Consider the following 27080-nt stretch of genomic DNA (forward strand, 5'->3'; position numbering starts at 1 on the left):
ATTTCTTACTGGCTGGTGATTTCAGACAAGGGTTCTCATCTTCCCTGGTTTCAAAGTCTACATTGCAACATTAGGTAAGATGATGATGATGATGATGATGATGATGACGATAAAACCTTCTCACACAGAGCTGGTGGGAGGAGTAAGCAAGGTGTTGCATGTGAAAGCAATCTGTAAACACTAAATTTGGGCACGCTTTTGTGGCTATTCCGAGGCCAAAGGCAGGCCAAGTATGAACTTGCACGAAGCTTGTGCCCTTGCCATCTGGCGTCCACCCACACTCTAGAGGTGTGAGCTGCGCCACTGGAGGATATCCTGGCTGCAAATACTCTGTTAAGGGTCAGTAATGAAGACCTTTTAGAGTTGTGATTGTTCTTACAAACACAGGTGCCAGTTTTTAATGAGGTCATCGGGTTAAGAAGCAAGAAAATGATCAGCTTTTGATTGTTATCATTATAAACATGGTAGAATTCCATAGATTTGATCTTTAAGTTAATTGGAAAAACCATTCCCACAAACCTGAGGCCAGAACGTTTGTGTCTTTGCTTCTGCAGCCCCGACAGTTGGTAGAATGACACGGCTTGAGTACGTGGATCAGCAATAAGGGAAGTCAGGGCTTGACCAGGTTTAGAACTGCCTATGATTAGAAGTTAGTTCATTGGCCATTCCCAGGAGCAGACTCTGTAATCTAAAGTTAAGGAGACACAAGTCTATTTATCTGGGCTGAAAGGGGGCGTGGGCTTTCTCTGCCTTGAAGGACCTCCATGTCACGTGATTCTTAGTAACAAGTACAGGACTTTGCTATGCGACTAGCCCCATGGTAGGAGCACCAGCAAATGTGGGCGTTGTGTTCATTCTCAGGGGGCAAATGAGAAGACGGAGGATCTTTTCCAAAGCCACCCCGCTGCGCGGGACTCAGGCAGCCTGGCTCCCTTTCCCTGTACTTGACCATGCTGTTGCTGTCCCTTGAGTGGGGATAAATAGGCAGAGCACATGGCGGACAGCTGGGCTGTGTGAATCTCGGGAGCTCAAGCGTTCGTGTGTTTTCTTGGGAGAAGGCTGAAGAACTGCCGAGGATCTATCTTTTGGGCTTTGCGGGGAACTAAATGTAACCATTCATACACAGCGATGTCTCTTTCTAGTCTAATGTGAGAGTTAGGGATTTGGGAAGACATCTGGAATTTATTTATGCCATTTAGGTTTTGTAATTCAATATTAAATTCTTATAATGAAACACAGTAGACCATATTTGTGATTCTGACTATGCTGGGTATATGTTTGCAAATTGAACTTTAATATCTGGTGTTGCATGGCCAGGATCATTCTCTCAAAGGGGAAGAGCACATATCTGGAATTACTTTCATTGTTTGTAGACATGGCAGTGGGATGGACTATATTTCAGGGTATTTCTCCCCAGATAATGTTGTAAACAATGTAAATGATTTCCTATGCTGTAATTATAGCACAAAGAAAGAAACGTCCTCTTGTACAGTCCTGGTTCTGGGGAGACATAGCCTTAGATTAGACTCACAATCTTGGATTAGTATTGCCTTCTTGCTATTATTCATGAACAGTTTCTTCAAACTGCATTGTTTTTTCTTTGCATGTGTGTATGGTGTGCATGTTAGCATGTGTGCTGCTTTACATGTGTGTGGGTATAGAAATTCATATGCTCATGTAGAGGCAAGAGGTTGATGTTGGGTGTGTTTCTTGGTTCCTCTCTGCTTTCATTGGATGGGGCAGGGTCCTTTGTTGAGCCTAGAGATTACCAAATTGGCTGGTCTGGTTAGGCAGTTTGTCATGGGATACCCTTTCTCTGTCTTAAGAGCCCTGAGATTACAGGGAGCTGCTATACCTACTCACTTTCAAACTGTAGGTGTTGGGGAGCAGAGTCTGATTCTCATACCTTAGTGACAAAATCTTTATTTAGAGCACCCATGAAAATATCTTGACCTTGTTTCTCTCTCTCTCTCTCTCTCTCTCTCTCTCTCTCTCTCTCTCTCTCTCTTTCTTTCTTTCTTGAGCTGGGCTTTCTCTGTGTATGGCTGTATTGGAACTCACACTGTAGACCAGGCTGGTCTCAGTCTCACAGAGATCACTTGCATCTGCCTCCTGAGTGCTGGGTTAAAGGCATGCGCCACTACTGCCTGGCTTGACCGTGTTCTGTAGGAGACAGTCATCAGAAGGAGTCAGATGGCAGCAGGGGTATGAATTTGGGGATCTGGGGTGTTGTATAGGGCTAAAAGTGAAAATGCTAATGTAAGGAGAAGCTGAAGTCACCAGCAGTCCTAATCCCATGCTAGGGTGCGGTTCTTTATTCTGAGAAAAATAGTCAACTAACGAAGGGTTACCTTTTCTTATTATAAACGAAGTTTCTTACTGAAGAGAACAAGGAGCACAGGTAATACTTTAGATAGATAAGCTACAGAAAACGCATGGCATGGATATGAAAAGTCTCCCACCAGCTCATGGACTGAAGGTGTCCAACCCAGCTGGAGTGCTATTTCCACAGACGGCTAATAGAAGGGGTGGAGCCTAACTGGAGGAAGCAGGTCCCTGAACCAGGCCCCTGAACGATGCCTCCTGTCCCTCCCTTGTCTCTCTGTTTCCTGGCTGCTCTGAGCAACTTTCCTCTGTCACACCCTGTCACTCTGCTGCATCAGTTCAAGCCCACAGCAATGGAGCCAGTCTACCATGGACTGGATGGAGCCTCTGCTACCTGGAGCCAAAATGAATCTTCACTCTTTGAACATTTTCTTTGAAGTCTTTGTCTCAGTGATAAAAGGTGTTACAACACAGAGTTACTGCTAGCCTCTGGGGACTATCTCTCTCTCTATATTTTGAATAGATGGTTATTTTAGTTAAAATGTAATCAGATTGTATCCATTCTTGTGTACAGTTCTCTATGATTCTACAGATATCTATGTACCTCAATAAAGACTTTCTGACATTGTCATCTTTAATGACTGCATAGTATACAGCGGTTATACAGATGTGGTACATTTTTCTTTAGAATTAAAGTTTTGATGTCTTAATTGTACCCATATTTTGGAGTAATAAAAATCTCCATAATGAGCATCCTTTTGGTGAAATTACTTTTAGTGCATGTATATGATTGCTTCATCAGGATATTTTAAATCACATACTTACTCTTAGTATTTGTGTGTGTGTGTGTGTGTGTGTACGTGTGTTTGCATAGATGCACACAGGCCGTGGTGCATTTGTGAAAATCAGTAGACAACTTGTGAGAGTCCGTTCTCTCCTTCCATCACGTGAATCCTAAGAACTGAGCTCAGGTAGCCAGACTTGGAAGCAGGTGCCATTGCTCACTGGATCACCTCACTTGTGCCCTTTAGGGTGAATTAGGAAACCCGAGAAGATTTGGCCTAAAATATTGATTCGCGCATGTTGAGAAAAGATTTGGTCTAAAAAGTCGACTCATACATGTTGAGAAATCTGCCCAGAAAAGCTCTGTGAATTAATTGCCCAGAGTTTGAAGTTACTGATGTTATTCTCGAGCCTGAGCAGGAGGTGGCTATACATTTTGACAGATTAGAACATGCCCCCAAAGCGACTGAGATGTAGAAATTGGAGAGGTTGTGAAGAACAACCAGAGTAGGGTGTTGAAGGTGGGCAGCTGTAGCTTTAGAAGTGGGACCGGCAGCATGTGCAAATGTCTGAAAGGGTGCTGTTGTAGAATATGATTTAAGATGTGCTACTTTTTTTTAATGCTGTGGAATATGTGTTTAATGATGCAAAGATCCGTTTGTGTTGTATTTGTTTACTTCTCTGAAGCTGTGTCACTGTTCCTGTCTAAACCACCTGATTGGTCTAATAAAGAGCTGAACAACCAATAGCAAGGCAAGGCAAGGATAGGCAGGACAGGCAGGCAGAGAGAATAGAGGAGAAAAAAGACCTAGGGGCAAGAAAACAACAAGAGGAGGGGGCGAGGGGCTGCAACCCAGCCACACAGCCCGCCGTGGAGCAAGAGTGAATGTAAGGTATACAGAAGTAAGAAAAGGACAAAGCCTGGGGGCAAAAGTTTAATGGAATAATTTAAATTAAGGAAATTTGGCTAGAAATAAACCAAGATAAGGGTGGTTATTTATAAGTAATATAAGACTCTGATTGTGATTTATTTGGGAGCTGGGTGGCAGGCCCCCAAAAGAGTAAATAAAAGGAAAGAGTAGTAAGACAGCCAACAGGGTGCTCTGCGGAAGGAGGGTTACCACAGTCTGTGTCATTCCCAAACACAGAACTAAGATCAGTTTGTAGCAGTTCCAGAGAGTCTGATTTACATAGTCTGGAGGACAATATGCTAAATGAAATAAGCCAGAAGCAGAAAGACAAATGCAGCATGTTCTCACTCACATGCGGAGGATGAAACACTGACGACATGAAGTAGAGATTAGAATGGTGGCTAGTGAAAGTTGGGAATGGTAGAGGAGATGGGGGGGGCGGGTTAGTGGGTACTGACTAAATGGTGAAACATTCAGGTTAGAGAATTACATTCCAGTAGGCTATAGATGGATGCCAGTATGTTGGAGGAGACCACTCATTTGTCCCATCTGTGACCAAATTAACCACACAGAAACAATATTACTTAAAACACTGCTTCGCCCATTAGCTCTAGCTTCTTATTGGTTAACTCTTACATAGTAATTTAACCCATTTCTATTAATCTGTGTATCACCAGGTGGCAGTGGCTTACTGACAAAGTTCGGGTGTCTGTCTCCAACAGGACTACAGGGCTTCTTTCTGACTCTACCTTTCTTTCTTCCAGCATTCAGTTTAGTTTTCCCTGCCTACCTTAGTTCTGCCCTGCTATAGGTCCAAAGCAGTTTCTTTATTCATTAATGATAATCGCAGCATACAAAGGGAAATCCCACATCAATTGGGGTAACTGTAGCTAATAGTTAATCATGTTTCAAAAAACTGTAAAAGAAAGTTCCGAATGTCCCCAACACAAAGCAACAATAAGTGTTTGAAGTAGTGTATCTACTAGTGACTCTATGATCAATGTGCCTTGTATACCTATTTGAAAATTTAAAATTGCCACCCACTATTCCTCATTTTCCCCTGGCCAGTATACATGATTGTCAGATTATCATGTGTCAATTAAAAATAGAAAAGGCAGGGCTGGGGATGTGGTTCAGGTGGTAGCATATTTGCCAAGCATTAGGATGCCCTGGGTTCCATCCTGAGCACATCAGCAGGGTGTGGAGGCACATGCCTGCAATCCCACCACGAAGGAGGTAGAAGCAGGAGAATCCAAAGTTCAAGGTCATCCTCAGCCGAGGATGTAAGTTCTCAAAACAAAATAAACCTAGGTAAAGCCAAGCTAAAAATAAATTTAAAATTCAGTTAAAGAGTCTGCCTTCATCAGGAAAAATATTTTCTTAATTTAATGCTGAAATATGCAAATGGTTATGTGGTATCTTAGAAAGGTTTAAAGATTTGAGATCGTCATCTTTTCAAAGCAAAATACAACTTTGCAAGGGTCTTGTGTTTCCGTTTGACACATGGTCCTCTTTAGCCTAACCCTGCCAGGCCTTAGATAGAAGCCTCTTTGGGACTTCACCACAGACCTGCTGGGCGGGGTTATAATGGATGACTTTACATAGACAACCACTTCTCATCAGTCATAGATACCGAATCTTCAAATTCACTCTTGGTCAACAAATCTGTAATCCCCACAAGGATGCTCATGGTGCTTTGCTAGTTATTTAATATGCAAGTGTGCTTGGCCGAGGCTAAAGATGATGACATTTTGTCTTCTGCACTCAGCCTGCCTGTTGTAAATGACTATTCTTCCTTCCCCCCACCCAGTCAATTTAGTATTAAATTTATGACATTTCTTTCACTTGATAGTTCTGCTATTTAAAATGGAGGGGCAGGAGCAAGAGCTAAATGGTTAAGAGCCCTGGTTGCTCTTCCAGCGGAACTGAGTTCAACTCCCAACACCTACATAACAGCTCACAACTGTCTATAACTTTCATCCCAAGGACCCAACACTCTCTTTTGGTCTCTTAGGGCACTGTATACACAAGGTACACAGACATACATGCATGTAAACCCTCAGACATGTAAAATAAAAAAAGAAAACCATTACGAAAATGGAAACAAACAGCTTGCTGTCAGTAGTCTTAACTGTGGGAAGGCTGTGTGTTACAGAGGAAACTGTCTTAGGTCAGCTGTGATCATGTACAAGATACAGTGCTCTTGGCATGAAGTTCAGTGTTAGTGATTCAACAAGGCATGGAAAAGGTGATCTAAACATAAACACAGCCAAGACGAGGTTTTATAATGAGCAATTGCTTAACCTGCGATGAAGGCTTTAGGAACAGTGTCCTGTCTCTCGGCAGCAGGAGCTCATCGGCTTCTCAGGGCTCCAGCTCAACACCACCGGTGACTGTGCGTCCTTCACTACAGTAGGCCGTGAGAACGGACTGTGTCCGGCAGTGCGGGTAAGTGTGTCGTTTGTAAACAGGCCTCATGACTCACAGACTCTGCAGTTGCCAGCTCACCTGTTGGCAATGGTTTAAAAGACTTACGGTCTACTTTTGCCCACAGAAAGGAACTCTCAACGCCTGAATACCTGCTGCAGCCTCAGAGTTCTGGTTACTCAGATTGCTCAAATGGGGGCCTCTGCAGGCCTTTTCCAAGGATAGGCTATTCCTGTTAGTCCTGCCAGATCTTTGACAGATGAGGCCAAAGCTGAGGACATTAGGGCTGTTGGAGCAGAGGACACTGGGACTCCTGGGATTGGGAAGGTACCACCAGCCTTTGTCTACCCCTACCTGGACAGGGGTGGGCTGCCACCTGACCTCCCAGCTTTGTGCACGGTGACAAACCTTTTCTCTTCCTTTGCCTTTAGAGTCTGGCAGTGGGCATTACTGCTTGCTTGGCCGTATCATGCAGCTGGAGGATGTTCCTGGGAAAGAGTCATTCTTTGGCAGGGATGGAAGCCTGTTCTGGCTAGACCCCTGGGCCTGGAAATCAGACCCTGTGATGATTGGCCACAAAGAGTTCTCACCCAAGTGCCAGGGACCCTGCCAGGGCTTTTAGAAGTTTAAATGATAACCTGTAAATTATCTTCAATGCTGAGATTTATTTTTCAATTCCACAATTCAGTTTCTTACGCTAACATTGTTTTTGACAGTCTAGTTTTGTCTGTAGGTGGGTTTACTATGGGCATGGGGCTGTGGTAGAACACTTTCTTAGAGGGGTTTAAGACTGGCTTGCTTGGAGGCAGGAAAGGGCTCGGATACGATGTGCCCCACAATGCCCTACAGAGGTCTATGTAAGGAAGAATCATGCACTGCTCCAAGTTGGTAACATTAATCTGTTTTGACTCATTTTTACCCACTATATCATCAGAGATTCCTTCTCCCTCAGTCTCACCTTTAGGGCCAACAACATAATATAGGCCTGGTACAGAATTAAAACATGAGACCCCTTTGTTTGAAAAGTCATAGGAAATCTTTCTTTTTTATTCACTGGTCTCTCTCAGTAGGTCTAGGTGTTTTCAAATCATTCCATGTGACTCCCTTGTGCGTGAGGATGTACGTGAGGGTACTGAGTAAGGCAGGCAGCTGGTGAACTCTGAATTCTCAGGAATCCCCTCAGATCCATTTGCTTTTCCTGCCTGGCTTTGTCCATATTGAGTTCTGACCCTGCTCACTCCTATGCCAACTCCCTGGTTTGAGTAAGATGCTGTTACAGCCGCAGGGTCCCTGGACCCTTGTGTTTCTGTTGCTGTCCAGAGATGAGCATACTTGCCCAAGGTCATACGGCTAAGAGTGAACTCAGGTTCACTTCTTGTCCCCTAGCATAGCCTTTTTGAAATTGTATAACCTTTAAGCAGTGTGAAAGAACCATTTACTTCAAACTTTGAGGCTTGGCTAGGATATTTCCAATCTCTAGATTGCTGGGGTAACAATCTGAGTCCAATGGAGCCCCGTGTGCAGGCATGAGCCAGCAGAGGGTAAGGCAGAATGTCTGCAGCAAGCCGTTCCTCTAGGACCAGCAGCGCTCGAGTGAGGCTTCACATATTGTTTCTGCACGGGGACCCATAATTTAAATTTATGTCCTCCTGCGTTGGAGGAGAGATCTCATTTTTCCTTCACTGTTTTTCCCTCATCACCGTCTCTCTGCTTGCTGAGGCCCACATGTGTGTTGCGTGGGGGCCTCTTGTATTGCGTGTTCTCCCCTGGAAGACTTTCTGGAATCCACTCAATGTCCTGATGACATTTCCACATCAAAGGCCGAGGGGATTTAGACCCTTCAGCAGGAGACACTTTAGGCCGAGCTCAGGCCACTGACTCATCGGCAGCACTTCCCTGCACCCAGGGCAGAGACCCTGAGCCTCACACAGCTCTGACCTCCAGAGAGCTCTGGCCTGATGAGGGAAGGCCTCCATCTGGCCGCAGACTGCCATCCCTCCCCTCTGTACTTCAGTGGCTTCGTCTCCCACAGTCTGCTCTCCATATGTCTTTCCCTCACACCAAAGCCTTTGATAACTTCCCATTCCCTTCAGATGAAAGTCAGAATCACCTCTCCTCCATTTCCATCCTTTCCCAATCCAAATCCTTGTCTAAATCTCTTTCTTTCATCTTACTACTTTTCTTTCAGAACATTCCTGTCTGACTAAACAGAGCTACTTGGCCTTCATAGAAGATAGCATGGACAAGCCTCTCCTTCCCTGTTGCTGATGATACGTGGGTTTCCTTGTTCTCTTACAACCCGGTCCACTCTTTTTCTCTGTGACAATTGTGCCTCATTTTCCCTAGTTGCAAAGTGGGTCTTGTTGTGATTAAGTGCATGCATCAGCCTTCCACAAAAACTCCCATCACAACCAACTGTTGACACCTGCTGCCCTAGCTGCCCCCGGCTGCGAGTACTGTGATGTATCCTCTGAGAGCTTTATAATCATGGGAGACTTTTGCCTCCAGAGTCGGGGTTTAGAGAGTCATCGAACAGTTTCTGCCGTGGTTGTTGTTACCTCCCAAGATGGATTCATCCATGGATTCAAACACATTTTGACCAACTAGAGACATCTGGTTCAATCTCAAGCATATACTGGTTGTGTTGTACGTTTTTTTCCGTCTCCCACAGCTTGTCTTTAGGTAAGAGGGCAATAACAAACAACGGGGTGCTGAACTAGTATTTTCCCCCAGAATTAGCCCCTTGTAGTTGGCAGGAGAGAGGAAAAGTAGGTATTGGCTGACAACTTTTGCAAGAAACTGTGGTTTTCTGGACAGCAGCCATGACCAAATTGCCATAAATTCCCTGGACCAATTTGGCCTGAGACACGTTTTCTATTTGAGTTGGTTGTATTTATGGGTATGTGACATGTCTTCTTTCAAATTCTCGTCAGACTAATTTTTGAAAAAAAAAAACATAGAAATGTGAGCTGAAAAAAATGCTTAGCTAATCTGTGCTTTATTGGACATTTTGGCATTTTTTTTTTCTATCTGAACTGAACAGTCAAAGTTATAGCCTTATTAAGATTTATTCTCAAGGAACCTAAATTTATCCTGGAATGAAGCTGCAAGTCAGTTTCCCCCTTTCAACGTTACATTAAAGTGTTTTTCTTTTTATTAAAGCAATATAAAGTGCCATTTACTCCTTCCAGGGGATATTGCATCAGCCTTTCTTATGGGGAGGAAGTGGCATTTTGTTCATTTCCCTCTCATTGCAAAGGAGAACGCCTACTAATCTCGGCACTGTGCAGACCAAAGGAGAGCATCTCACTGCCACGCATTATGCAGCTATTTGGAGCTAATGTTATATTTTTATTAGGTTTAATTCTCTTCAGAGTTAATAGACCAGAAATCAAAGCCCTGTGGCTCACAGACACCTGGAGGCATTAGGAGGAGACGGGGGCTTGCAAATGGACACTAATCAGTTTTCAACACAATCAAAGGACATGGAAACTGGGTTTCCTCAAGAGGAGATGGCCAAATGAGCTGGCACACATGACGCTTTGGCAGGCAGAAGTCAGCAAGGACTCCTTGTTCAGGGAGTAGGAAGAAGCAGATGGCGGAGATGAATGGTGTTTGGCACATTCATCTCTATCCATCCCCGACTGCCCAGAGCTGAGGGAGCAACATTTCCTGATTAGTGGCAGTTATGGGCAATTCCTATTCTGGCCGCTCCTCCACCGCCATCCTAGGCATCTGTGTCAATGAGAGCAAAGACCCCACACCCTTCCACTTCTCTCTGAAATGATTTGGACCTGAAGAGATGACTACAGACTTGGCGAAATCTTCTCCTTCATTCGGAGATTCTGGTGTCTGTCATACTCTTTAGGGTGCAGTTATCATCTTTTGCAGATTATGAAACGAACACATAGCTTTGCAGGAATGAAGGTTGGGCTTTATGTATTAGGGTCAAAACTAGTGGGCTTTAGAGGGTCATAGCGACCCAGGCTTGCATCTCAGCTTGGCTTCTACTGATTTCAGGCAAATTCTTGTTCTCAATGAGTCCTGTTGACTCATCTGAAAATTTTCCTTTATGTGTTAATGGAGGGTAGGCCTTTTGTGGGTTGTTTGTGATGATAAAGGAGAGGTTATGAAGTGGCAAGCTTGACCAGTTTCACAAACAGTAATTAAAGAAAAATCTATGATGAGGTGTGAAGTGGGGACCCTCCTGGTCAAGAGACTCTGGTACATCTATTTGATGTAAGCAAACAGCTTCTCACTATTTAAAAAATATCTTGTAAACTTGAGTGATTTGATTTGATTTATTCTGACTCAATATGATTAGGTCTGACATATTCGAAAAGTCAGTTACATTCCAAAACTAGATTCTGTTGCTTTTGCTAATTCCTCAAACTTCCTTCCTTCCTGCCCAGCGTGCTGATTGAAGAACTAGACGGTCGACGCTATAGACATAGAAGTCCCCACACGTGCCTTCCAGGACCCTGGCCATTCAAAGCCAGATATTAAAGTTCAGTTTGCAAACATATGCCCAGCATAGTCAGAATCACAAATAGGGTCCAGCAGGGGCTGAAGAATAGTCAGTGTCCTCGAGTCAAGGCCTTGGGAACTCAACAGCGACACCATTGGCTGTCACTTTCTGTAGGACGGTGATTCTTCACAAAGACTGCACGCAAAAGTTGTGGGGGTGCTCTACAAATGTGGGGGTGCTCTACAAAATTACACACACCTCAGCTCCACCCTCAGAGCTCTGACGGTTGTGGGGATAGTCTGCCCTTAAGGGGTTTCTGAGACCCCCTCTCTAAGAGTTAAGGCGCAGCCAGCTTTGAGACTGTCTGGAATGGCCACATTCTTCAGTTACATGGCATCGTTACCCGCTGCTTGCGAAGGGTTTATCTTCTGGTCTGTTTCCAATGGTGGCGACAGGGTTTTAACAGTAGCTCTGATTTATTTATACAGCCCCTTACTGTTTCACCGAAACCCTGCTACTGGTGGTCTCTGTCTGGACTGAGTGTTTGCAGGCCCTTGGCATCTTGTTAAAGAATCGAAGAGGCACACACAATTAATTAGTGCAGTATTGAGGGGTTCCACTCAGAGGTGAGGTGAAAGTACAGACAGAACAAAAAGCAAGGGAACTTAAAGCTCACAAATGTACTCAAAGCCTCTGATGACTGCCAGGGGTGTGTTTGTGTGGCTCCAGATGGAAGAGTTAGTGCTGGGAGCAGAATATGGGTGATTTCCACGTTGATTGATAGATTTGCTTTATGTAAGCCATTGGACATGTTTTTCCAAAGATGCATCTAATTTTAATCTTGTGTAATTATGCGTATGTAATCATATGCCGATTATGCATAGGCCTAAGATGGTAAACAGGTTTTTTTTTTTCTCCCTAAATGTTTATTTTGAGGATAGAGTTTTCCTTTCTGCACAAGTAGCCTAAACTAGTCTAGGTTGGATTGGCCCACTGCCCTTAGTTTCAAGATATGTTTTGCTAAGTGTTGTTGGGGGCTCTAGGTTGGCATGGCTGGTTTGCTTTGGGGAAGGGAGGAATGTAGCTCTAAGCAGGTGGAGTCCCAGGTGGCTAGGGCACTGTCGGGAGAGTGATGCATGCCTGTGGTTCAAACCAAGTGGTGGCGGGGCTGCTAGTCACCCCTGCGCTTACCTACTTTAGCCATATGTGAGTCTGGTGTATACTCCATCTTCACATTTTAAAAAGATGCAAATTAAAAATTAATTCACCAATGATACCACCTAGAAAATGAAAGCACTGAACTCCAGAGCCAGCCTTCAGGTTGATGGCCTTTTGAATTAAATGCCACTATCAGTAAAGCTTGCAAGTCCTACTGGAATGGAAAATTCAGCTTCAGTGGATCTCAGAGGGAGACCGACAGACAAGAGATGAAGAACGAGGAAGCACAGGATGGCCACGAAGGAAGATGGACGAGAATTCAGAAGAACTGCCCTTCCCTCTTTCGTTTATCGGATTCTTCCCTCCTGAAGCCAGCCCCTGCAGCTGGAACCTGCTAACCAGCAGAAGCTGATGAGCCAAGAATTGCAGGTCTCCTTTCCCAACACCATAGCAACAGCATCAACATAAATTGTCTCCATCAGAAGCTTTGTGTTTACCATAAAGAACGACCGTCTAAGCAGGGTTTGAGGGAGCCTCCGACACGGCGGCGACGATCTGGATGTTCAGCAAGAGATTAATGGATTGGTGAAAATAGAACGAAGAAATGGGGGGAAAACATGTGCTCCGAAAGCAGGGCTGAGTCGGGGCGAAAGGAGAACTCATTTCCTCCCCTTTGGCCCTTCACCCGCCACACACCAGAGAACACATGCTTGGGCTGCCAGGAAGCGAAATTTCACGCTCAATCATTCTAACCAGACTGGTTCTTTCGGTTCACATATTTTATTTCTTCTCCCTGTCATGGCTCTGATTCTGTGTTTCCATTTCAATTGTTTATTCTGCACATGTCTTCCCCCGTTGCCTAAAATCACATACAAAAGGACCAACTGGTATTTATGGAATTTTTGCTACCTCGGTTATCTAAGGACATAGACATCGCAGGAGATAAAAAAACACAAATAAGAACGAAGAGACGTACTTCGGACTAGAGGGTGTGTGGAGAAGCTGCCTGAAGGGAACGGAAAAGAGTGGACTTGGAGAGAAAGGAGTGGGAATAGCAATGGGAACGGCAAGAGAATGCGGGACAGCAAGAGGGAGAAATCGAAACCAGAGTTTGAAAGGCTGGCATGGTTCAGAGAAGAGAGAACAGGAAGAAAACCGTGATGAAACAGCCCTCTGAGTCAAGGACCTGGTTAAGGGCTAGAAAAAGCCGAATGCAAAGACCTGTATTTTGAGATCTGTATTTTGTTTACAGCCATCTTAAGTTCACAAGTAAGATATTCATTCACCTTTGCAGGGCAAGTTCCAGACCTAGGACTTTAGCCTAGCGAGACCTGCAGGCACCAGGCTTTTAGAAACAATTAGCATTTCCTTTGTTAGTCAACAGTCACAGACTTTCAGTATTGACCTATCAGCTAGAGACGTCTCCAGGCCTGATTTCCAGCAGACCTGACACTCCTCTCCCTTCCCCCTTGCCCGGTTGCTGTATAACAGCTTCTGAGAAATAATAAACTGCGGTTTGATCAGAAATACTGTCCTGTGGTCATTTCTTGTGTCTCTTGTGCCTTTCCATTTTTCTTCCTCCTCTAGGTTTATCAGGGACCACCGTTCGTATCCTGCTGGCCAGGATATAAGAAAAGAGGGAGATGAAGGTGAGATTTAGTCACTGCAGGAGAATGAATGGGCAAGGGGACTGAAATTGCCATGAGTGGATGATCCTCACTGTTTGCTCCACTGTCTGCCTCTGCGGGAATGGGCAAAGAATTCACATGTATCCTGTTGAGTCTCACGACAAAGGGTGTGAAAATACAGCTCCATCGGCCAACAGATTATACATTCATTTGTGTAGTTGCTGCTTCCGACTGATGTAAGGCTTCAGGTCTCACAGGGGCAGATGTGCAGTGTGAGCCTTATAACGGTGTTGCGGAATAGAAAGGGAGTTTGCAGGCTACTGGCGCTTTCCTGTTGCATGAGTGTACACTGCGCCATCTTCTGTAGCTGGGAACATCCGCATATGTGATATGGTAAATCAGGGCATGCTGCTGAGTGGCAAACACTCCTGGGATTTCCCACATAGCAGGAAGACAGTTTTAAAATATTTCTATATGGTTGCCAGTTGAGCCATATGAAAGTTCTGTTTCTGTAGGTCAGACATGCTACAATTACTTGTGTGTATGTGCATTTGTTCATCAGGGTGTCTCTGTGCATGTGTGTGGGGCCATGAGTGTTGTTCCGCAGGAGCTACCCACCTTGCTTTCTGAAACAGATTGTTCCTCTGGTCTGAAACTCACTCACCTCCTAGGCTAGCTTGACAGGCCAACGTGCCCAAGGATCTGCTTGAGTTACCTTCTTCCGGCTGGGTTCACAAGCGTATGCCACCATGTCTGTTTTTTCCTGTGCATTGTGGAATTGGATTCAGGTTCTCATGCTTGCTCATCAAGCACTTTGCTGAATGAGCCTTCTCCCCTGCCCAGGAAAATTTTATTGAGGAATGTAGACATAAAGGTTTCATTAAACCTTAACACCAGGGAAGGTGTTTAGTCTTCCGGCAACTTGATATGCCATGCTTTATTGACACCCATGAGAGGCCTGCCCCTTTCTGAATAGAAACAGAGGAGCTGATTGAAGGAGGAGGCAGAGAGGAGGTGAGGGAGGGATGGAAGGAGGGAAAAACGTTGTTGGGATATAAAATAAATAAGTAAATTAAAAAAATAATAAAAGACCTGAACATCTGGCTCTTAGGCCATATTTTCCTTGGACATCATCCCCAGAGCATGTGGGACCTGCCTGCTTCAGTTAGAGCACGTAGTCCTCACTCTCTCAGGTCTTCCCAGTACATTGCATTTGTGGTGTGTGGTTACCGTTTGTTTACTATTGTAGGTCTATGCCTATGACTGCTGACTCAATGTATTGTCCAGAAATACACCAGTGTGTTATTACTAGTGTATTTTTGAGAAATGGTTATATTTTCTTTCATAAACAGAAGCATCATGGAAGGTGTGTTGAATTGTACATGCAAATAGCAAGCACGAATTATCCCAAATCAGACGTACATATGCCCCATTCTTTATGGAGATTAACAGCCTAAAACCCTCTCCGAAACCTCACATAGCACTGACCTGTGTATATTATGGGTTTTTAAAACTATACATACATATTTTTAATAATGTTTAATTCATGCATTAGGTACAGTAAGAGGTTAAGAGGATTTATAGCAATTGACAATGTAGAATAATTAAACTGTAATAAAAGTTTGCACTTTGGGATCAGTATTAAGTAAACTAGGGTTACTTGAAGGCATACACTGTGAAGTGAGAACACTCAGTTTGAGCGCTGAAAAGGTTGTTAAATGACTAGAGGGTGGGTAGTATATAGAGAGTGGATACTCTGGACAAGGACCAAGCGGCATTCCAGGAAGGAGTGTGCAGGATGCTGTGAGGTTTTACTACCTCTGAATGGTATAAATTAAAACCTAAGAATTATGCATGTATGGAAGTTTCTTTTTAATCTTCCTAAGCCAAAGATGACTGCTGAATGGGGCTGGTCTACAATGAAGCTGTAGAAAGTGGATAAAGGCGATATGACATGATGACAGGTAGGCAAGGCTAGCCCCCCTCCAATGTGCTTGTCATTTTACCCTCACGACAGCATGGAAGTGTGGTCAGCTTGGCTGAACCTATCTTCCTTGACATCGTTACACTCTCACACAAGTCTCTTTTCTGCATCCCTGGCGTGCTTGCTTTCCTCTTGCTTGTAGTTTGATTGTATTTATTAAATTAGGTGTTCATTTGTCCAGAGAGAATATATCAACCATCGCGAAGGGGTCAAGGTGAAATGATCAAGCTTGCCTAAAGAATGAGGCTCCCCCAGTGGCTCATTTGTGGTTTACCTTCCAGTCTGCACACTTTTCCTTACATAATGAGCCAGGGGATAGGTCGATATTGGCCCCATTTTCAAGGAAGAACAGTGGCTCAGATGGGTCAAATGACTTACACACCATCACAGACCAGGGAGAAGTCAGCGCTGAGGCTGCCGTATAAGAAGATCATATTCCCATATTCTTAATTGATGATTAATGTTAGTTAATGAAGAAAAGAAAAACTAATTCTAATATGGATGAAAACAAGCTTTAAGAAACAGAAGGTTTTAGTTGAATTTTTTACTGATGGGCTTGTTGGTGCAAATTTAGCTTTAATAGAAGGAGGACCTTTGAGTCGCAGAGCTTAACCGCTCCTCTGGACTGTGGGTGCCAGACAATAGCCTAAGTGGTGGTTAGGGCCACCCCAAGGGACACCTGGCTTTCCATGTAATCCACGAATTGATTGTCATGCTCTTTTTTACTAGCTCAAAATCAGGGATAAGATTCCCCCCTCCAGGGTGGGGGGAGGTACAGGTAGCCTGTGTACTTCCGGAGTTAGAGATGGAGGGTGTGATTTGGTATGTTTACTGATTATCAACCTGACAGGATCTGAGATCACCTCGGGATAAGCATACAGGAACTCCTGGGAGGAATGATCTTGGTTAGGATAACTGAGTTCAGAAGACACGCTCTTAAAGTAGGCCCCATTCTCTGGACTCGGGTCCTGAACTGAGCAAAAGAGAGGACGCTCTCTGGGCATAAGCAATCATGACTCTCCCCTTCCCGAATGCAGATACGACGTGAGCTGCTGCCTCAAGCTCTGGCTGTCTTGGCTTCCCAGCTGTGACTGCCTGTAAGACTAAACAAACTCCTCCTCCTTAAATTGCTTTCGTCAGGATTCTGGTATCATAGTAACAGGAAAAATAGGAACTATGACGGGAGAGTGGAGGTCATTTGGAACCTGGGGTCAGGCCTGCATCCTATGTCAAGGGAGAACACACATACATCCTTAGCAAGCCACACAGAGCAGGAAAACGTTCTTTCCATAAATGGAGACTCTGGAGAGGTGGGGAAGGCAGGCAGAGGAGAGAGGGCTTTCCCTTGCTGTGTAAGAAGGCAGAATAAGGACAATCTTAAGCCCTCGGTAAAATGGCAGATTCTGGTATAATGACGACCTTTCTAATGATTTGTGCAGTTTCACGGAAGGGGTGATTTTTATTAGGCATCAGGATTTGTTCCTGCTGATATTAAAGCTGAAAGTAAAGTCTGTGTCTTGGGTGGAGTTTAAAAGTGCATTTGGACAGCCTTCACTCTTGACCACAGGGGCACTGTGTATTCCAGGACCTCGTAGGTAAATTCCTTTTAGAAACAAGGGTTTTGCATTCTAGCTCCAGACTACATTGGGATCATATGATGCTGCAGTTCTTTGTAGGTAATAAAACGGGTTGATAGGATTTGTTAACGGAAGTGGACTCGAATTCTTCGGACCTCAGTTAGTCAAGGGCTGCTTTTGGGACAGAGGGCTGGCTGCTCATGAGTCTGGGATTTCTAGAGGAGACTGGAAGGCAGCGGGGTGACAAATTGAGTGCTCAAGAGAGAGATGCTTAAATCTCCCGCTGCAATACCCTTTGTGCTATGCCAGGATACTGGAGACGGGCAGTTTACAAGCAATGAACACTAACTTCTGGAGCCTGGGGAGTCTCAGACCAAAAAGCCCTTATATAGGAAGGGCCTTGATGGTGATTGGTCTTATTTGAGAAATCAGCATAACATGAGTGCATCCATGCCATGGAACTCACCACAAGGAAGCCCTGTGCTGAGGGCATCGGTACACTCAAGACCTGGAGTCCCCATGACCTAATTCCTCCCATTAAGCTCTGTGTCCCAATACTGTTTGCATGGGATTTCAGTTTCCAGTCCCTACTGTTGGGAAGCACACTGTGACCATAGCATTCCCTAAACCCATATCCAGAAACACGCTCTTTATTGTAGAGGGAACAAAGAAAGAGCAGTGGTTCTGGAAGCTGATTACTTAATGCCTTGGTAAACAAGTTCCTGCCAGGCCAGGTTAATGTTAAACTAGAGTTCAGAATGGAATGAAATAGAAATTACTTCATTAAAGCCTTGTATAAATAAATTAATGTAGAAAAACCACAACACTTTTTAAAAAAGTGCCCTAATTTAAGAGGATAAGCTGTTTGGAGGATGTCGGCCATTAGCGAGCAAATAGTGTTTTAATGACTGCTCTTGAGTTGTGTCTGAGACCATCTGGCAGCAATGTGTTTCAGGACGACAGGATCGGCTCTGGCTTTGCGTTGTTGGTAGGATGCGGAGGCTTGGAACTGCATGGGTTTGGTGTAGCTCTGTAGTTAGTTGTTTGTGAGTTGGGGGTGGTCACTTTCTTCTCCTGAGTCAGAGGCAGACGAGAGAAGAATGAATGAGAGTTTGCTCTCCTTACTAACTCTGCATTGGACAATATCCTTTACCTTGCTGCTTTCTTTTCAACAGGATAGGATCCTCCATCTGCCACCACACAGGTGAACGACGAGACTGGGTAATAAGTTGCTTTGGGTGCATCTTACCAAATAAAATAAAAGCTCCTGAGTGACAACAGAAGATCTCCACTGAAAATGCATTTTAAGGACTGGAGAGATGGCTCAGTGGTTAGGAGTACTGACTGCTTTCTGGAGTATTGGGGTTCCATTCCTAGCACCCACATAGCAGCTTACAACTATCTGAAACTCCAGTACCAAGGGACCCAATGACCTCTTTTGGTTCCTGAGGCCCTAGGCACGCACTTGGTGCACATACATACAACCGGGAAAAACATTTATAGATATAAAACAAAATAATAAACATTCCATCTTAATTGAAGGTAGTTACCTAGGTATTTTTTGAGACAGTTATAACATGCATGCAAACACCCACTCCACGGGCTGGAGAGATGGCTCATTTGGCAATGTGCCTGCCATGCAAACACTAGGACTCGAGTTCAACATCCAGTACCCATCCATGTTTTCATCATCATTTCCATCTGGAAATGGCGCTGAGTGAGCATTGTGGCATGAACTTGTAATCCCAAAGCTGAAGAGGCTGAAGTGGATCCTTGGGGCTTAGTGACCAGTTAGTTTAGCCTACTTTCACGGACAAACAAAAGGTGAGTGTCTCCTGAGGAACAATTTCCACATTGTCCTCTGGCTTCCATGTGCACATGCACATGATCATGCACATGGACGCAAACAACACGCACACTCATACATGCACGTGCACACATGTGCTACTGAAAGGTCCTTAGGCAAGTTTCTCACCTTCTCTTGCATAAAAACAAGGATGATGTGGCCACAGTATATACACAGTGCTGGCAATGTAGCAGGAGCGTAACTAAAGGAGACTGTTAATATGAACATAGTGGATACTTCCTTTGGTAGAAGCTTGTAACTTCGAAGAATTTGCTTTGTTAATTAGTGGGGTGCACATTTCCTGGGTGATTATTCACTACCTCACAGGAAGACAATGGAGCATCCTGAGCTGTTCATTTCTGTGTTGTTCTCTGTCTCCACCCGGTCTTTCAAGGGTGTTGGCAGACCCTTTGTACTGCCTTCTTTCAGGAAAAGAGAAAATTCTGCCTTTCTTTTTAGAGAGTTCCAGTTTCACAAGGACAACACCAAGCAATATTCCAAGCTGCAAAGGGAAAAGCCCATACATCTCCAACCCCACACCTCAGACAACTGAGTAAAGCTGGGAGCCTGGGAGCAAGAGAGGTGGTCCTCCCCAGGGAAGGGCACACCAACTAGTGTTCAGTGCCAAATGGTCAGCCTTGAAAACATACATACGAGTAACATTATATAAACACAGCAGGTTAGATTTAGGAATATGTATGTACATACAAATACATATATGCATACAACAACAGTTAATGAAAAAGGTCATGAATTTGAAGGAGAGTGAGGAGCAGATGGGAGGACTTGGAGGGAGGAAAGGGAAAGGAAAATGTAATTAAAATCACAATATCAAAATAAAAAAAGACAAAAAAAAATCATTCAAAAGAGATTCCCAGCTTCAATGTTTTTGTGTGGAAGGGGAAAATGAAGGGCTTTCGAGAGACATTTTCCCAGACCTGGCAGACTTGGGTAGAAGAATCTACGAGAAATCAATGCGTCTATCCAGCATGAGTTATATCTCAGAGGCCAGAGCTGCCTAGTAAGGCTCAGATACTAGGCTCTGCCCTCTGCTGTCTTTTCAACGATCCCCAGTACATAGCGAGGGTTTGGACATGTAATCCAAACGAAGAAGAGCTGGGGTAACTGGTGTGACCGCGGTTCTCCTGAGACCACTGTCTGATCCTGCTGCTGTAGGTGGGAGGGCCAGCAGCACCAATAATTTCTGAAGCTCAAGCCATGCGGGAGTGGATTCTTGGAAGCGGATTTCAGTTGAATTAAAGAAAGTACAGGAGTGCGACACTTCTTGCAGCCCCCTGCTCCCAAATTAAGATCTTGGCCTGCTCCATTTGTAAGGCATTGGGGAATCAAGGGGAATTAACTCCTGATCTCTGAATGCCATCACCTGGGGTGTCGCAGAGGCTCGTAAAGCCCCCCCCCCCCCCCCCCCCGTGGGTAATACCATTCAAAAAACTCTGAGAATGTGGTGCAAGCTGCGGTCAGAGATCTCAGACACAGGGGAGTTTATTTTTGCAAAAGGCTGACAGCCAGGAAGAGGGACTTAAGTTCCTCCGGAAGGGATATATGAACTGCTCCCCCCATCATTGCATGCCAACACCGCTATTGTGTAATTGCTTTAGCTGTAAACTCATAAAACTTTTGTAGATCCAAAGGTTATTTTGGAAATGTGCCTGCTTGATATGAGCTAAGAGTCTGGAACCCAGTGATCGAACAGGGAACAGTATAGTTAATGATTTCCATAAAAGTGCTTAGAATGGTATCTTCCTGAATGCGGACTGGGAGGGCTCTCCTGGGTCAGCCAGCCCTTCCCACACTCCTCCTTCTTTAGCCTGGTCCATCACACTGGAATTGAGCAGGAGGCCAACATGGGATGTGGATCTGGTGAGGTTTGAGGGTTGCTATCTCAAAGACCAGGTCTGGACTGTGTAGATGGGGCCATGTGAACTCCTCCCCATACCTTCTGCAAGCGGATCAGCGCCTCGTGGCTCGCCTGAACCCATCTACCCTTCCAGCATGGTTCTCTCTCTGCTCTCATCACGTCATTACTTCCTTGTTTGCAATCATTTAATGGTTATTTCGTGAAAGACACCAAACGTCGTTCCATGGCATTCAAGGCTTTTTGGGGTTACATGTTCCTAGGTGGTGTTCCCTGTGGCTGCACTTTGTTCTGTCAGGGCTGCCCTCACTGCCCCTCCTCAGTTCTCCCCTGTATTCAATTAGTCTGTCCTCTCTGCCTGGAGTGCCCCGCCCACCAGTCCTCTCTCATCCTTTAAGGATCCTGTTACATGTCACCGAATTTGAGGACTTTTTTCTGGCCCAGGCCAGGGCATCAGATGTACTTCAGCTTGAAATTCCCTCCTCCAGCACTTAGGACTCCGAAAGATTAGGGGATTTTCTGAGTTCCTCTGCCTCGGTTTTCTCGTGTGTGGAATGAGTCTCCCGCTTCCACCTGTGGGCTGGAGGTTAGGACTGGGCTAGCCCCTAATGGGAAGGATGGAGCAGGATTCTCTGTGAACTTCAGCATTAAGGAACGGGGCTCACTATGCTGACTATTGGGGTCTTCTTTCTAGAAGTTTCATTTAAATGGAGTCTCTCTTACATTTCCTATTACAATGATTGAATTTTGCATTTCGAATCTGTAGCACACATTTTACTTCCTCTCTTGAGAGGCCCCTGGAAGTGAAATAGCAGTTTCTGCTGACTTAGCACCGACACTCTTCTCTGTTGGGTCCTTGGCCAATAGGTAGAAACGGACTGTTCCAGTGTTAACCACTGACAGCATTTTTAGTTTTCTGCCCCTTTTCCATCTAAAAAAGTTGAAAATGGATTTTATAACTCAATTTTCTTGGACCTGAGAATCTCAGCTGGGTTTCCAGAGCGGGCAGTGTGTGAAGCGGCCAGCGGGAATTGGTACGTTTCTATTAAGTCTTGGGAAACCTCATGCAGCTTAAGGACACTTGTTCTCAGCTCACTAGTTTTTCAACGGCATCCCCCCTTTTTTTCTTAAAAAAGCTACTTGGTCTAATGACTTTGGAAAACATTAGGGCCCCATGAGGAGCCACTCCTGGAGAACCAGAGGACTCGCTAACCAGGGAAAGGTCCTCCAGCCAAAGGAGCTCTGAGCTGCTGCTGACGGCTGACATTATCAAGGGGTCATGTCAGGCGCTCTGAAACAGGCCCTCACACAGGCCCTCACACAGACCCTCTAAGGCAATCCCCCGGAATGCCCCCAGAAAACAGAAACCTTGCTATTCTCATCTAACAGTGAAAACCCTGACATTTGAAAGGGTCCAAGTTCACACAGCAGGGAGAGGGCTGAGATTGATGTCAGCCATCTACAAAGCTGGAACCAAATACCCTGTTCCACATTCCCCAAGTCACCTAACCAAGCAATATAGTGAACTATCCTCTGACTAATAGCCATGAAGCCAGTTACTTGGAACTCGCTTTGGGAAGCAGTTTTACCACCAAAATATTTCCCTGTTGGAGAGCTGAGGTATTCTTTATTCCTCTGTGCTGGGGTACCCATCCTTTGGTTTCTTGTGGTAAGGGGCTCAGCCTCTGAAGTCCATTTCAAAGGCTACTCCATAGGGATCTCTCTCTGACTGAAGCCGACTGTGGTACAAGGCATTTCTTGGTGGTCTCGTGTTGTCTGCACTGCTGCTGACGGGGACATGTGCCTTTAAAGCACATTGCTAAAGTGCCCGGCACACAGTGTGACCTCTGGAAAGGCTTGTTGAACAAGATGGAGTTCTTCTTCTAGTCCTTGGATCCTTGACCCCTAAGCATGACTTGTCAAGTCTGGAAAACTGACCTGAGACCCATTCTACATCCTACAAACTTGGGTAAGCCTGGCTCACACAGAATCAGGTCAGACAGGTAGCCACGGTCTCCTGGCAGTTCAATAGTTAACATTCTCTTTTTCCCATTCCTGGAAGAGTCTGTTGCTTTCTCCTAGATTCCATAGCAAGGACACAGTTAGGCCACCTTGGGTATCTCTCATCAAGACCGTTTTGGAGACAGCTCTGACTGGTTGCTTCCAAGGCAAGTCCATATTTCAATACTAAGTTCACGTGACTAAACCCTGATGAGTCAGCTGGCTTGGGGATTTTTGTTAGCCACCCTTATTGCCTTTGATTTCATCTTCACTGTGTGTGTGTGTATAGGGGGAAAGGGGAGTGTAGTGTGTGTGTGTGTCTGTGTGTCTGTGTGTGCGCACACGCATGCTCCTTGGGCTCTGGGGTGGGGCCTGGCAAGTTTGCCTTCCAGAGATGCCGCCAGCCTCTGTGGGAGCCTGTGATGGGAAACCACGTCATGCCATACTGCGCAGTTTTAGGCCGCACCCATCCCCAGGGCCCACTCAGGCGCCATGCAAGCGCTGGCCATCCAGTTCTCTCGCTGCCTGCGATGAGGTCATGGGTGGGGTACTGGAGACCCCCTCCAGATAGGGTGGGGGCTTCCTCTACTGTCCAGGGGTGGGCCTGAAGGACTGGGAAAGAGGGGGATAGGTTTGCCTATCTGATCTCCTGCTCCCTGCTCCCTGGTAGTGGTCTGTAGGCTAGTGTGGGTAGCACAGAGGGAGAAAAAGAAATTAGGGAAGCTATGGAATAGAAAAACCTATGGATTGGCAGTCGCAGGCTACGTGCCCCATTAGCAGTTTTGGGTAGAGGGACGTAGCTAACAAATAGTGCTCCTTGACCACCTTGCCAGGAGCTAATAGAAGCTTCTCCTTGCTTTTATACAGTAATGCTTTTACTCCGATCTTAATCAACAAGACCTCAAGGCAAGGGAAACCAGAGCAATCCTCATTATGTAACTAGACTTTGACATAGAAGGGAAAAAAAAATAACAAGAAGGTAGAGGCTTTCTCAGCTGGAGACGGTGACTGCGGCAATAGCTCCCATTCTCTCCCAAACCTAACTGCCTTGATTGCTCTGATTTCTACACGGGGAGAGGATCTTGCACACGGAGGTTACCTAACCTCTTTGGGTTCCAACCACGTAAGCTCAACCAAACCCACAGTTTTCTAACCTCTGCCCGAGATCACACACACACACACACACACACACACACACACACACGTGTGTGTGTGTGTGTGTGTATGTAACGACAAGTTCAGGGTCTCTGCTAAAACTCTTAGCCTGCAAGATCCATCTTCTGATCTCAGTGACTATCTAGGGTGCGGCAGGGATTGTACCTGGAATTCTGCCTTGGAAAAACAGGAGCTCGCTGATAACAGAGTGTTTCTCCAGGAAACAGAAAGATGTACAGAATGTTCACAACCCTCCACCCCAAGATGCTTCTCAAAAGACCAACGCATAGAAAAAAAAAAACCAAAATTATAAAACAAAAGCAAAGCGAGCTATCCGAAGACACAACTGGCAAGTCAGCTACTCTGTGCAGATAACGACACCATCAGCCGACTATGACTTAAGCTCAAAATGTCATGGCATGTTCAACTGTTTTTGTTTTGTTTATTTTTCTCCTCCAGGGAGATAAAGTTAATATTAGTAATATATTCCTGGGTTCTTACACGAAACCTAGGTCAAATGGTTTTCTTAACTGTACAGAACGTATTCCATAAGCAGTAAGTCACAGTAACCACAGCTGAGAGACATTTTAGAATGTTACCACAGTCTAGGAGGTCTCCCGAGTTCTAAGACTCTCAGCTCTGGAAGCGAGTTGTGCAGAAACAGATATTGAGATCTTGGCTCTCATTAGCCCACCGGCCACTGGACAATCAATGCTCAAAATCTGGGGGTTTCAGAGAACCCCTCCCACCGTTTTTAGAGAAACAGCATTTCCATGCAAAGACGCCAGCCACACCAAGCGGGGTAGAGAGTCAGAGAGACACTGCTGCTGAGACTCTCCAGCCTCTGATTTACCATTTGTTGACACTCTATCCGCACATCCCCCATCTCTTTACAAGTAGCTGTCTGTGGTTCTTCCTGCAAATATTTTGATAAAGTTCAAACAGAAGAGGAAAAGAGAAAATCTGTAATAAAAACCGTAGCTTACCTTTCCTGGGCATTGCTGGGTTCAGACTTCTCCCCCAGACATGAGACTTCTGTGCTTTGGTTCTCCCATGAATTTAGAAACCATTAACAAGTACTCAGAACAGAAATGCGTTTACTACTGAAGCTGCTCCACAACAATGCAGAGAAGTTACGTTGGTGAAAAGCAGAGCATGTGTGGGAAGCGCGGCGTTCATGCTGTCGGATGAAGTTCTGCAACCGTCTTTCTCAGTTTAAACTGCCTCCCACTCCTTCTCCCAGGCACTTGCCAACTTCTATAATTTAAAGCAACTGCGATCCTTCCCATAATACTCACATTTCAAAGAGTTTGCTATATACACTCGTTAGTCATGAGGAGGAGCAGGCAAGGTTCTTCTGCAAACCCCAGACGGAGGCAGATGCAGAGCGAAGGTCTCAGGTATCCCGAGGATTTTTCTATCCCGCAGCCATGGCTGTTTGCACCATGTGGATTCATATCGCTGTAGCCTTGACAGTGGTATCTAGAGACCGCCTGGCATCACTCCCCTGACGCAACAAAAGCACTCGGGAAAGTCTACGCAGCAAACTTAGTAAAGGGGACTGAAGCAGTGGGATCGCGGCCACGCACCACTTTTACTAACAGGATTGTTTCTCTGTGACTTGCTCTTAATTGTCGCACCCAGTGTTTTCATGAAACAGGGAAATGCTTAAGATGATGTTATTTACATTGGTCTTGTTTAAGCATTATTCCACGTGTGTATCATAAATCTAGGAAGGACACGTGCCTCGCAAATTATGTCTACGCAATTGAATAAATCTTCTGACATTTTAGCCTGTGATTAGAATAAATCTTCTGGCATTTTAATCGGTGAATGTGTTGTGCATTTTATTGTCTATTTCTTCCCACTGTCAACACACACACACACACACACACACACACACACACACACGAGAATTAAAATCATAGCCAATTTTTAAAGCACTGTTTAAGTGTTGATTTAAAAATATTTTATGGTATACATCAAAATAATTCTTGCTTAGTGCCTGCTAAGTAACCTGTGCTCAGCAAATACTGAATGGGGTAATGCTTATGTTTATATCAATCAACAGTTGAGTCAACTTTGATCAACACGCACAATCCCCTTCAAAATGATCAATAGGTCAGAGTGTGTAGAAATTAAAATAGGCCAACGTATGGCTTTGATTGACAATGAATAGCTGTGCAATAAACCCCCTCAATGAATAGAAAACATCACTTAGACAAATAAATCATTCAAGAACGACCAGAAACATCGACATGGACACTTTCCATTAAGTATGTTCACTGCACAGATATGGGCAAAAAAGTCCTGGGATAGAACATCATTATTACAAAGGCTATCAACCCTTCCCTTGTATTTTAGAGTTCATTCAAGTAAGTAATACACAATAGGTAGCATTTAAAGTATTTTATAGTACACAAATCATAAGTACAAACAGAAATGACCAAAGCCTACAAGGAAATGAGCAGGCTTTACGTTTTCTCTGCTGAGAATCAGAGGGATGGTGGGGTCTCCTTTGCTTGGGTTCCTGCTGAGGAGTGGTCCCCAGGCATGGTGCACTACGTGGGGAACTTAACACACATGCTGGAGCCACACTCCCTGTAGCCCTCAATATGCTACCTTATTTTTAAAAAGTGTAAATGTAAAAGTGTAAATACAAATGTTTCAAAACAATGTATTTGCACATATGTTTACTATAAAGCAGTTATCTGATAAATATTAGTCAGCTGCCTTTCTGTGTGTGAGGAATTTAGTTCTCTTATGATGTTTACCACAGAAGCCAACATGACCATCCTGATCAATGCCAAAATTGCTGATAGACATGGATGATGCTCTATCACAACTTTTAACCCAGTCTCATTAGATGGGAAGAGATGAGTGTGAGGGGCTGGAAAGGCAGCGGTCCATGTCTTGCAGTGGCAAAGCCTTTGGTGATCTT

The 27080-nt window shown here is 44.8% G+C and overlaps 1 protein-coding gene across 4 annotated transcripts in view; it reads right to left on the reverse strand.

Moving 5' to 3' along the window:
* C1qtnf7 (C1q and TNF related 7) overlaps positions 1–25749 on the reverse strand; it is a 100951-nt gene extending 75202 nt beyond the window's left edge. The window contains exon 1 of one of the 4 annotated variants that reach the window (XM_085691933.2): positions 25438–25749. Coding sequence is in view for 1 of the 4 variants with exons in the window: in XM_048415245.3 (XP_048271202.1) it covers positions 25126–25138 (13 nt within the window). In the remaining 3 variants the exon portion in view is untranslated. Of the gene's footprint in view, positions 1–25125 lie in introns of all 4 variants that reach the window. The other 3 variants (XM_085691932.2, XM_048415246.3, XM_048415245.3) reach the window with 3 other exon arrangements.
* Between the last annotated feature and the right edge of the window lie 1331 nt (positions 25750–27080).

The sequence above is a fragment of the Myodes glareolus genome, chromosome 8, assembly GCF_982192425.1.
Source record: "Myodes glareolus chromosome 8, mMyoGla1.1, whole genome shotgun sequence".
NCBI lineage: Eukaryota > Metazoa > Chordata > Mammalia > Rodentia > Cricetidae > Myodes > Myodes glareolus.